Source organism: Petromyzon marinus, chromosome 41 (assembly GCF_048934315.1).
Source record: "Petromyzon marinus isolate PM22_M1 ecotype Great Lakes invasive population chromosome 41, UKy_Petmar_22M1.pri1.0, whole genome shotgun sequence".
Taxonomy (NCBI): domain Eukaryota; kingdom Metazoa; phylum Chordata; class Hyperoartia; order Petromyzontiformes; family Petromyzontidae; genus Petromyzon; species Petromyzon marinus.
The window spans coordinates 6,374,828-6,387,590 of NC_133707.1; the positions used below are offsets into that span (position 1 = coordinate 6,374,828).

The following is a 12,763-nucleotide window of genomic DNA, read 5'->3' on the forward strand; positions in this document are numbered from 1 at the left end:
AACCATTTACGCAAAACCATTACGCAAACGGTTTGCGTAAATGGTCGATGGTGGTGTAAAGACTGGAACACAGCTGATTCTTGATTCGAATTGTGGAGCCAGACTCACGATCATCAAAACTCTATAGCATTGCCAAAGGGGTGACTTGTGAATGGCTGTTGTTTGTGTTTGTCTCACATTGCCTCTGCATTAGGGGTGGGGGTGATACATTCACTATCGCTGACTTTTGAGCTGTAAAAGTTGTACGTAATGGGTTCATGCCACCACTGCAGCCAGCAGAGGTGCTACAATTCCTCTTAATGATAAAAAAACCACGGTCGATTCTTCAGTCTAATCACAACTAAGAATAATAATCATTAAAATGATTGCTCTGTATAATCGCAATTGAGTAATTAGGATTATACAGAGGGAGTATGGACCCTGACAACCGGCACGCAATGTCCTACTCTTGCAAATGACGTCACGGGATCTTTAGTGTCCACTCTGACGTCACGGAATCTTCAGTGACCACTCTCAAGCAGACGGCGCGTATCTTTTTTTCGGTTAATACAGCCGCAACAGTAACCAGGGTGGCCGCTGGATTCCAACCGTAAGCCTCTGCAGAAAACGGCGAACGCGGTACACGGAGCCATGTCGACAGCTCGGAGGGCAATTGTCACAACAATTCGTCCAATCACCCAGCGGAGGAATTGTGTTACGCCTGCTGGGAACCTGGCAATTAACCGTCTCATTTTGATTTTCACTTCTGCGACTGGCTCGCTTGGGGTGGTGTAAAATGCGGATGGCCTTATTTCTTTACACGAGTCAGCGTAGGTGTAAAATCCTAAACTAAACTATAACTCTTTTTTCAGAAGCGACCTGGCCACAAATGATAGCTCAATGAAGTGGCTTATCATGTGGAAATGTATAGCAGCCAAAAACTCTAAACGCGTGATGTTGATTCTAAATGTGGAGGAAAAAGCCGGAGAAAAATCCACGCGACCACGGGAGAGAGACACACAAACTCCAAATCTGCTCTGAGACAAGCACAGTATGAGTGCCGTCAATACCCATGTATCGGACAGCAAGGCCGACTCACGTTTGTACTTTATCAAACACTGTCGCGCAGCTAAATGAGGAATTCCAGCGGTGCCCTAATTTGCGATGTCGATTTGCGTCTGCCCTCAATTGTGCCACCTTCACCCAACGCCAGATCGTTAACAGCGTAAACCCTTTTTAAATAACGTATGTCTAATTGGTCAAAGGATGTTGATCAATCCCAGGTCTGCCTTTGCAAATAGTCGCGGTGGACTGTTGTCTGATTTTAAATAAAGTATTGGGCAGCGATTACGGTGATGGATATTTAAGCACACAGTTCCAAACTAAATGTTCACCGTTTCACATTATTGCATCTAATTTGTATGGACACTGGCCACTCATTGCCACCCACAAAGTGGCAACGTCCTCCACATTTTCCTCTGGAGAGGGTCACTTTACTGTATTTACAGTAGCCACTGCGCTAATGACTGACCCTGTTGGGCAGCTTGCCGTGCGTGCGTGTGTGTGCCCTTCACTGTTAGCGAGCAGACGTGATGAGCTGCTGCCCTATTAACGTGAGCAATGAGAGTCGGCTTGGCACGGCCAGGGGCGGGCGTGAAGGGTGGCGGTGGTGGGGCCGGTGGTAGTGGTGGTCGGGGGGGGAGTCGCGCTGGGCATTATTTACGTTGCCACTTCCAGATCTCCCGTTGCCAGATGACCCCACGGAATTGCTCGCCGGCAGTGAACGGAGGCAGGGGGCTTTGAGTCTGCGCCGGGGGTGAGCGGTGTGGAGTTGGAGGCGTGCGGTTCGGGGGTGGTGGTGGTGGTGGGTGGGTGGGTGGGTGATGCAGGGGGGGGGGGGCGAGCGCAAAAGAGAGGGAAATTGTTTTTAGATGAATGTTGTTTTATCCAGGATGAAAAATGACACGACACCTTATTGCTTTTTTTCGAGTGAGTTGCGGCCGCTTGTTGCGAGCGTCGTGAGCCGTGACTTCGGCAGTGGCCGCGATCGCGCAGTGCCCCCTACCGCAAAACCCTCCGTACGCATCCGTGGCGGCGTGGATGCTGCAGTTGGAATAAGTGTGCCACTCGCTTAATCCGTGTTGTGTTCGTGCTCGTTGCTTTAATTGCACGTAGGATGTGAATATTGATTTGGCATTCATATGATGCTGCTGTGGTGTCGTGGGTAGCAGCACACCGGATTTGCAATCCGGTCGCCCTCACAGCGGCGTTTGGCGAGAGCCATCGAACAAAGACGGTGGTCACCGCATCGCACGCTTTCAGATGCCCTCCTGCGGCCGTCTGGAACGCTCTTCCGATATCAGGAAGCAACTGGAGCTATGCACTTTTAAGTCATCCAGATTGAAAAAAAAAATTTAGAACCGCTTTTTTATGTTTAGATTGTTGTCCTTTCCCCGCACCACCGATTAGCACGGTTGGCTAAGTACGGTGCGAAAGAAGTTCAGCATACATACGGGTCGCCGATTCACTTTAGCCTCCAGGCGCGGCAGTCTAAACAACGGTGCAAGTTTCTTAAATGCCCTCCCCGCCTCTGTCCACCCCGGCGGTATAAATGTGGCGTACAGCACTTTCACATCTTTTAAGATGTCTCTGCAGCAGGGAAGAGTAGGCCAAAATAACCTGAAGTAGATCTCCCTCTAGTGTATGTATGTTGAACTTCTTTTGCACAGTACTTAGCCAACCGTGCTAATCGGAGGTGCGTGGGGAAGGACAACAAACTAAACACAAAAATCAGTTTCGTAGAAATTAGCTTTCAATGTAGATTTAAAAGTGCATAGCTCCAGTGGCTTCGTCATATTTAAAGGAAGGGCGTTCCAGACGGCCACAGTGGCGTGAGCGAGCGAATGCGGGTAAGTGCGGCGGCGCCACGGTGGACCCCCGTGCGTGTGCGAAGGTGACTTGGGGAGGCAAATGCAAATGTTATTAACGGTCAATTTCTCGCGTCGCACCGTTTTCCCGCTGACCTTTTCGTCTCGGTGATGTGGCCGAGTGGCAATTTAATGTTCCCAGGTCTCCGTCGCACGCCGCCATGTGTCCGCCACCGAACCTGCCTCATCCCGTCCGCTTAAGAATTCAGCGACACACGCTCGCGAAGAGTGCACTCTGTTGATACGTTCCTACTCCCGTTCCTTTAATCTCCCACTGAAGCGTTCGTTCAATATTTAATGCTCAAATATTGAAAGCCAGCCTCTAAATGTTCAGTGCTCAACCGGGCCACCGTTACGTTTGGAAACTCCAGACTTGTTTATCCCCCCCGCCACCGCCGCTGGCACCCGCACCTTCAAATTAACGGAGTGTAGAGCAAGCAAGGTATTGTATGATCATTAGGGATAAGAAAGTACGAATGCTCTGCACCTGTCCGATAAATAAACACGCACTCTAAACGCAAACCCTTGCGGTAGCTTTGTGTTAACGTCAGCGCATATGTGTTTAGTGAGCTTGAAGCCCACTTGGTAAGGTGGGTTATCTGAAGAAGAAAAAAGAATGGGGGAATTAACAGTCGGCGTTGTTTAATTGCGCTCCTGCGCCAAGGATTTATTGCACCTTCCTTCATTGCATTTCTCTTTGCTCGTCTCTCCCTGCGAGACACATTACTATTTTGGGCGGCAATGAAATCGAGGTGAATCTTGCGGAACTCATCAAACAACTGTTTGGAGCCGGTGACGAGAGTCAACTTAGCAAATCTGCTTGTCAGCTGGTTAGCTTGTTCTTCATATACTGCCTGAATAAAGAAATAATATAGCAGCAAGCCTCATCAAAACACAGCTCCCCTTATCTTGTCCTTATACAGTGAGGGAAAAAAGTATTTGATCCCCTGCTGATTTTGTACGTTTGCCCACTGACAAAGAAATGATCAGTCTATAATTTTAATGGTAGGTTTATTTGAACAGTGAGAGACAGAATAACAACAACAAAAATCCAGATAAACGCATGTCAAAAATGTTAGAAATTGATTTGCATTTTAATGAGGGAAATAAGTATTTGACCCCCTCTCAATCAGAAAGATTTCTGGCTCCCAGGTGTCTTTTATACAGGTAACGAGCTGAGGTTAGGAGCACATTCTTAAAGGAAGTGCTCCTAATCTCAGCTTGTTACCTGTATAAAAGACACCTGTCCACAGAAGCAATCAATCAATCAGATTCCAAACTCTCCACCATGGCCAAGACCAAGGAGCTCTCCAAGGATGTCAGGGACAAGATTGTAGACCTACACAAGGCTGGAATGGGCTACAAGACCATTGCCAAGCAGCTTGGTGAGAAGGTGGCAACAGTTGGTGCGATTATTCGCAAATGGAAGAAACACAAAAGAACTGTCAATCTCCCTCGACCTGGGGCTCCATACATGATCTCACCTCGTGGAGTTGCAATGATCATGAGAAAGGTGAGGAATCAGCCCAGAACTACACGGGAGGATCTTGTCAATGATCTCAAGGCAGCTGGGACCATAGTCACCAAGAAGACAATTGGTAACACACTACGCCATGAAGGACTGAAATCCTGCAGCGCCCGCAAGGTCCCCCTGCTCAAGAAAGCACATATACATGCCCGTCTGAATTTTGCCAATGAACATCTGAATGATTCAGAAGACAACTGGGTGAAAGTGTTGTGGTCAGATGAGACCAAAATGGAGCTCTTTGGCATCAACTCAACTCGCCGTGTTTGGAGTAGGAGTAATGCTGCCTATGACCCCAAGAACACCATCTCCACCGTCAAACTGGAGGTGGAAACATTATGCTTTGGGGGTGTTTTCTGTTAAAGGAACAGGACAACTTCACCGCATCAAAGGGACGATGGACGGGGCCATGTACCGTCAAATCTTGGGTGAGAACCTCCTTCCCTCAGCCAGGGCATTGAAAATGGGTCGTGGATGGGTATTCCAGCATGACAATGACCCAAATCACACGGCCAAGGCAACAAAGGAGTGGCTCAAGAAGAAGCACATTAAGGTCCTGGAGTGGCCTAGACCTTAATCCCATAGAAAATCTGTGGAGGGAGCTGAAGGTTCGAGTTGCCAAACATCAGCCTCGAAACCTTAATGACTTGGAGAAGATCTGCAAAGAGGAGTGGGACAAAATCCCTCCTGAGATGTTTGAAAACCTGGTGGCCAACTACAAGAAACGTCTGACCTCTGTGATTGCCAACAAGGGTTTTGCCACCAAGTACTACGTCATGTTTTACAGAGGGGTCAAATACTTATTTCCCTCATTAAAATGCAAATTAATTTATAACATTTTGACATGCGTTTTTATGGATTTTTTTGTTGTTATTCTGTCTCTCACTGTTCAAATAAACCTACCATTAAAATTATAGACTGATAATTTCTTTGTCAGTGGGCAAACGTACAAAATCAGCAGGGGATCAAATACTTTTTTTTCCCTCACTGTATATTATTATTTTACTTCATCTTGATTAATTTTGCCTGCTGGCAGGAGTCCCTGTGCAGAGTAATGGAGTCGGCGGTGCTTGCTGGGGATGTTAATGGTATTTTGAGGGGGTGGCATCTGCCGCCACATTGCGGTTCCTGTATCTTTCGACTGTTAGGGCGCATCGTGTACCAAGCAGTATTTCTTCATTCTACGTTTTAATTTTGCAAGGGCGACCAGGGTTAGCTTTGGGGGCACCGCGGTGGCGAGATGTTATCTCCCTTGCCTGGGATGCAGGAGGTCATGGGTTCGATCCCGACCCTGACAACACCTGTATATTTGGACTTTGCATTTCTGTCTCCCTGTGGTCACGTGATTTTTCTCCGGGTCCTCCGGATTTTTTCCCTCCACATTTAGAATCACGCGTTGGGAGTATTTTTTCTGCTATAAATTTCCACGTGAGAAGCCACTTCGTTTGAGCTATCATTTGTGATAGCCAGGTCGCTTCTGAATAAGAGCTACGTAGCTCAGTGGGGCCTTACCTGGTAAAATGTAAAATATTATACGCATATCGCGCAACAAGCTTTATGAACGGGTGACAGGCCATTCGGACGAAAGCCTTTATTTTGCAAGGGGGACCTGGGGTACGAAAATGAGTACTTTGCGAGTGTTTGTTGATTGCCACGGAACTTTTTTTTCTGTTCGTGAACATACGCTCATCTCTTGATGCTTTGCCGTCGCACAGTTAGGGGGCGCAATTTGCCCACACACTCTTGCTATGACATTGGCGTTTGTCGAATGGCCAACCGCTACTTGTATTTCAAGTCTGAGAGTTGCACTTTTGCCAAATGAAGTGAAAGATCGAATTTTTACAGCGGTGGCTGGGTTCAGACGATCAACTCTGCTACACTTGAAAAAATATAGTTTATTCACAGACGGCTGATGTCATTGTTTCACGTGACCTTGGCATTGCCTCCGATGCTGTCTCACCACCATGGCCTTGGTTTCTTGCGTTAAAAGTAGACAAATGCGCATTTGTGTGCAGCACTTGTGTATGTACTTCGGAATAAAAAAACCTCGTGTGTCACAGGTGAACAGCGGGTTAGCCGCGTGGGTAACTGCATGGTAACTACGCGCTTGCATGGGACACGGCGGAGCTGGAGTTTGCCACGCTCCCAGTAACCGCGTGGTAACCGCGTGGTAACCGCGTGCGTGCAGGTGAAGCGTGGGAACTACGCGTTCGTGTGGGACACGGCGGTGCTGGAGTTCGCCGCGCTGTCGGACGGCGACTGCTCGCTGAGCGTGCGGAACGTCGGCTACGACAAGGGCTACGGCATCGCCCTGCAGCACGGCAGCCCCTACCGGGACGCCTTCTCACAGCGGTGGGCGCCTCGACCACCACGACGCACCACACACGCACCACACGCACGCACGCACAAACGTTCACATAGACACACGCACACGTTCACACGGCAGCCCCTACCGGGAAGCCTTCTCACAGCGGTGGGCGCTGCGACCACCACACGCACCACACGCACGCATACACACGCACGCACGCACGTTCACACGCATGTTCACATGTCAGGCCCTGCCAGGACGCCTTCTCCCACACACGCACACTTTGACACGCACACGACACGCACACCACGCACGCACGCACGCGTACACACGCGTACACACGCGCGCACACACGTTCACACGCACACGTTCACATGTCAGGCCCTGCCGGGACGCCTTCTCCCGGCGGTGAGAGCCTGCGACCATGCCACACGCACACTTTGACAACAAAAAAAGACAAAGATCCCCCGTAAAGTCTTAACAGACTGTAGGGGCTAGTGCTGTCAGTGAGCACCTATAAAGGCCGGCACAGCAAACGAGGGGGTGGGTGGCCAACACCATGCCCGGCCGCCTTTGTCTCCCTATTGGCAATGTTTACACATCGCACCAGGTACTCATTCGAGGCTGAGTCGACCTAGGGGAGGCCCAGGACCGGTTCAGATAATCGTCACTGGTATTGGCCGTGAGCAGGAATCGAACTCGTGTCGCCAGGTTCAGCGTGCTAACCGCTACACTACCACTCCCCAATCAATAACATACACACACACACGCAAAACGCCATAACATATGCATACCTCAGTAGTGCACACTATCAAAACCACATCTGCCATGGGACACTGGGCAGTGGCATTTGCATGCAAGGGCCTTAATTACCTAGAGCCAATTTTGGAAGCTAAGCAGAGATGATGAACCATGGTGTGTATTTGGATGGCAGACTGGCAACAGACACGAGGCATTATAGGCTATGGTCACGAGGTGACCAGATATCAGTGCTGCATTTGGTTATTGAATCTATTTGTGCAGAACCTTGTTCCCCACCCATCTGTGTGGTTGGGTCTTTCCTGGTAGTTTTTATTTCCTCCCACATGGAAACTACACATTGATGGAAGCGTTCCAACGCAGGACCCTGCTGAACAAATCTTGAAATTCCACGTGCCTTTTCTGGAAGAATAAAGGATATTATTGTTAAAGTTAGTTGTGACTTGGAAATATAATACGATGGTGGTGTTGGTAGTGGTGAGATGTTAACTGCCTCGCCTAGTATACAGGAGGTCGTGAGTTCCTGACTCTGACGCCTGTTGTATATTTGGAGTTTTAGTGTTCACCCCGTGGTCACGTGGATTTTTATCCAGGTCCTCCGGTTTTTCCCTCGCCATTTAGAAACACGCGTACCAGAGTATTTGGCTGCTATAAATTCCCACGTGATAAGCCACTTCGTTGAGTTATCACTTGTGGCCAGGTCGCTTCTGAAAAAAAGCCATATAGTTAAGTGGGCCTTACCTGGTGAAATAAAATAATATTTTAGTGCTGGTGGTGATGCTGCTGGTGGCTGTAATGTTCAGCAAACTTGCAAAGGGCATGGCTTCTGCCAATTCTCACAGCACGGGTTCCCATTCGCCGCTGCGCAGGGGGCCACGTGGGAGCGATTATCTCCGCTCCCGCATTGTGCCCACTCCCTGCCACCTTTCAGGGTTAATTACCACCCCCTCCTCCTCGCCACCTCGTACAATGCTTGTTTGGCATACGATAGCCTAATAAGGACAATTACTTTTACTGCAAGCACTAAATTGACCGGGCTATTGCCACAATTGCCCATTTTGTAAAAAGGCATTTGGGGTGGTTGTGTGTGTGCATTTTCTTGTGTCTCCTACACACGCTTGTGCCATGATTTTTCACGCGCACGGTGACACGGGTTTTTAGGAGTCGTTCAATCCGAAGGGCTCTGCGTTCAAAAGCAGAGACAGGAGAGGGACCATCTTACGCGGCACAGTAAAACAACCACCACTGGCCCCGTGTGCTGGAAAAGAGAGAAATGCTGCCACTGCTTAATAGTCTGCCACTCGTGGGTTTCATTGCAACATTACACGGATGATTTGCCTAATTCCAAAGGTCTTTTGGCCAGTAATGAGTTTGAGAAAAATTTGAGTCACGTTTGGCAAAAAGGGGGGGGTGGGGGTGTGAAGAAAGTTAATTGTATCATGGTTTGGGGTTCTTTTGGTAAGGGTTGGTGGGAGGGCTTAATGGGGTTAAATGTAGCACAGAAATTAGATATTTTAATTACGGTAGAGATATGTTGTATTAATGTGCCATGTGTGTATGAATGTGCCATGTGTGTAACACAAATTGCTTGTGAGCCATTATTGAGCCGCATACTTTGGCTGTTGTGTGCGCCGTGATAGCGACAATATTTAATGAGCGTAGGCAGTTCGCGTTAAAATTTCGATTAAAATAAGTTCCCTGCATTAGTTCTGTTCCTGTACCTCATAAAAAAACTTTCCTTTATTGTTCAGTCCCAGCTGCACAACAAGTTTTGATAAAAAAAAATTACGACCATCTTTACACTCGTTTAATGGGCTCACTGAAGCAATCAATAAAACATTTTTGGTATTTTTACTAGAATTATTCCCTTTAAATTGACAAATTTGCCTCGCATGGAACAAACGCCTGGCAGCGCATGAAAACACAATGGCACCTTGATATTAATTACATTTCATTTTAATTTATAAAGAACAAAACATTAACGGTAAGCTCAAAGTTAGTTTATATTTTTCCCCTGCAGCCATGGTGATATTTATCCTAAATTCTCCGCAAACTAAAACTTTCTTTAGGAGGAAGCGTGACATTCAACAATACTGTTCCAAGTTAAGATACAGGTGCAGCCCCGCAATGACCTGTTCACGCCAATGCTGGCGGCTTTTTTGGCCTCCACACTGGCCAGACGTCTGGGAATAGTTGGGAGCACCCACACTTTAACCCAATCAACTACAGTATTACAGTGCTGTACCCCATGAACACTGCTTAGTGAACAGTGGCAGGGCGATTTTAAGAAACGCTGGCCTAAGTGTCTGGACAAATTGCCAATGGGTATAATTGTTCTTTGGCAGAGTCACATCTTGAGGTGTGTTTAACACGTAGGCTTTCGCGACCAATATTATCCATACTAGAGTTCTTTGGGGTTAGATCGCGTCAATAAGACCGAACAGGAGGATTTCTGCACAAATCTGGCTGTCGCCTGAGGATGCCAGTTGTAATTATTGGCGAAACGTCGTACTCCAATGGTAAATGTTGTGGGTTTACTCCCCAACACACTGATGTTCTGTACTAGTAACGACTTGGCACGCTTTGTTTACATGACACACCCCACTAATTTGCTGTGTCGGGTGCTGGCGGGTTTAACGACACATTTGTATTTACACGATCTAACCCGAAAGCCTCGATTGTGGATGCTGAGGTTTGTTGCAGTGGTCGCTAATCAAGCAGTGGTTGTTGCGGCGTCATCCCTGCGAGTGTTAGGATGTAGGTGCTGACACGTTGCCTTGTGAAAAGTTACGGTATGGGCTGTGACGCGATGCATTCTGTGTGGCGGTGTGGGCGAGGGTGTTGGTGACGTGTAGATGGTGGCTGTGTGAGTGTTGAACTTTGTTGATGGTTGTTGTGGTTGTTGTGACTGTTGGGCTGTAGGTGTGAGTGTGACGCTGTGTTAGTGGTGCTGTAGGTGTGAGTGTGACGCTGTGTTAGTGGTGCTGTAGGTGTGAGTGTGACGCTGTATTAGTGGTGCTGTAGGTGTGAGTGTGACGCTGTGTTAGTGGTGCTGTAGGTGTGAGTGTGACGCTGTGTTAGTGGTGCTGTAGGTGTGAGTGTGACGCTTTGTTAGTGGTGGTGTGGGTGTGACACTGTGTTAGTGGTGCTGTAGGTGTGAGTGTGGCGCTGTGTTGGTGGTGCTGTAGGTGTGGGTGTGGCGCTGTGTTAGTGGTGCTGTAGGTGTGAGTGTGATACTGTGTTAGTGGTGCTGTAGGTGTGAGTGTGACGCTGTGTTAGTGGTGCTGTAGGTGTGAGTGTGACTCTGTGTTAGTGTGAGTGTGACGCTGTGTTAGTGGTGCTGTAGGTGTGAGTGTGACGCTGTGTTAGTGGTGCTGTAGGTGTGAGTGTGACGCTGTGTTAGTGGTACTGTAGGTGTGAGTGTGGCGCTGTTAGTGGTGCTGTAGGTGCGAGTGTGACGCTGTGTTAGTGGTGCTGTAGGTGTGGGTGTGGCGCTGTGTTAGTGGTGCTGTAGGTGTGGGTGTGACGCTGTGTTAGTGGTGCTGTAGGTGTGAGTGTGACGCTGTGTTAGTGGTGCTGTAGGTGTGAGTGTGACTCTGTGTTAGTGTGAGTGTGACGCTGTGTTAGTGGTGCTGTAGGTGTGAGTGTGACACTGTGTTAGTGGTGCTGTAGGTGTGAGTGTGACGCTGTGTTAGTGGTGCTGTAAGTGTGAGTGTGACGCTGTGTTAGTGGTGCTGTAGGTGTGAGTGTGACGCTGTGTTAGTGGTGCTGTAGGTGTGAGTGTGACGCTGTGTTAGTGGTGCTGTAGGTGTGAGTGTGACGCTGTATTAGTGGTGCTGTAGGTGTGAGTGTGACGCTGTGTTAGTGGTGCTGTAGGTGTGAGTGTGACGCTGTGTTAGTGGTGCTGTAGGTGTGAGTGTGACGCTGTGTTAGTGGTGGTGTGGGTGTGACACTGTGTTAGTGGTGCTGTAGGTGTGAGTGTGGCGCTGTGTTGGTGGTGCTGTAGGTGTGGGTGTGGCGCTGTGTTAGTGGTGCTGTAGGTGTGAGTGTGATGCTGTGTTAGTGGTGCTGTAGGTGTGAGTGTGACGCTGTGTTAGTGGTGCTGTAGGTGTGAGTGTGACTCTGTGTTAGTGTGAGTGTGACGCTGTGTTAGTGGTGCTGTAGGTGTGAGTGTGACGCTGTGTTAGTGGTGCTGTAGGTGTGAGTGTGACGCTGTGTTAGTGGTACTGTAGGTGTGAGTGTGGCGCTGTTAGTGGTGCTGTAGGTGCGAGTGTGACGCTGTGTTAGTGGTGCTGTAGGTGTGGGTGTGGCGCTGTGTTAGTGGTGCTGTAGGTGTGGGTGTGACGCTGTGTTAGTGGTGCTGTAGGTGTGAGTGTGACTCTGTGTTAGTGTGAGTGTGACGCTGTGTTAGTGGTGCTGTAGGTGTGAGTGTGACACTGTGTTAGTGGTGCTGTAGGTGTGAGTGTGACGCTGTGTTAGTGGTGCTGTAAGTGTGAGTGTGACGCTGTGTTAGTGGTGCTGTAGGTGTGAGTGTGACGCTGTGTTAGTGGTGCTGTAGGTGTGAGTGTGACGCTGTGTTAGTGGTGCTGTAGGTGTGAGTGTGACGCTGTGTTAGTGGTGCTGTAGGTGTGAGTGTGACGCTGTGTTAGTGGTGCTGTAGGTGTGGGTGTGACGCTGTGTTAGTGGTGCTGTAGGTGTGAGTGTGACGCTGTGTTAGTGGTGCTGTAGGTGTGAGTGTGACGCTGTGTTAGTGGTGCTGTAGGTGTGAGTGTGACGCTGTGTTAGTGGTGCTGTAGGTGTGAGTGTGACGCTGTGTTAGTGGTGCTGTAGGTGTGAGTGTGACTCTGTGTTAGTGTGAGTGTGACGCTGTGTTAGTTGTGCTGTAGGTGTGAGTGTGACACTGTGTTAGTGGTGCTGTAGGTGTGAGTGTGACGCTGTGTTAGTGGTGCTGTAAGTGTGAGTGTGACGCTGTGTTAGTGGTGCTGTAGGTGTGAGTGTGACGCTGTGTTAGTGGTGCTGTAGGTGTGAGTGTGACGCTGTGTTAGTGGTGCTGTAGGTGTGAGTGTGACGCTGTGTTAGTGGTGCTGTAGGTGCGAGTGTGACGCTGTGTTAGTGGTGCTGTAGGTGCGAGTGTGACGCTGTGTTAGTGGTGCTGTAGGTGTGAGTGTGACGCTGTGTTAGTGGTGCTGTAGGTGTGAGTGTGACGCTGTGTTAGTGGTGCTGTAGGTGTGAGTGTGACGCTGTGTTAGTGGTGCTGTAGGTGTG

At 49.0% G+C, this 12,763-nt stretch overlaps 1 protein-coding gene across 3 annotated transcripts in view; it reads left to right on the plus strand.

The window, feature by feature from the left end:
• Positions 1 to 12,763, plus strand: part of LOC116951086 (glutamate receptor ionotropic, delta-1-like) — a 292,747-nt gene that overhangs the window by 268,371 nt on the left and 11,613 nt on the right. For all 3 annotated transcript variants that reach the window (XM_076073276.1, XM_032969471.2, XM_076073277.1), the window contains one exon: positions 6,620 to 6,783. In XM_076073276.1, coding sequence (XP_075929391.1) covers positions 6,620 to 6,783 — 164 coding nt within the window. The remainder of the gene's footprint in view (positions 1 to 6,619; positions 6,784 to 12,763) is intronic.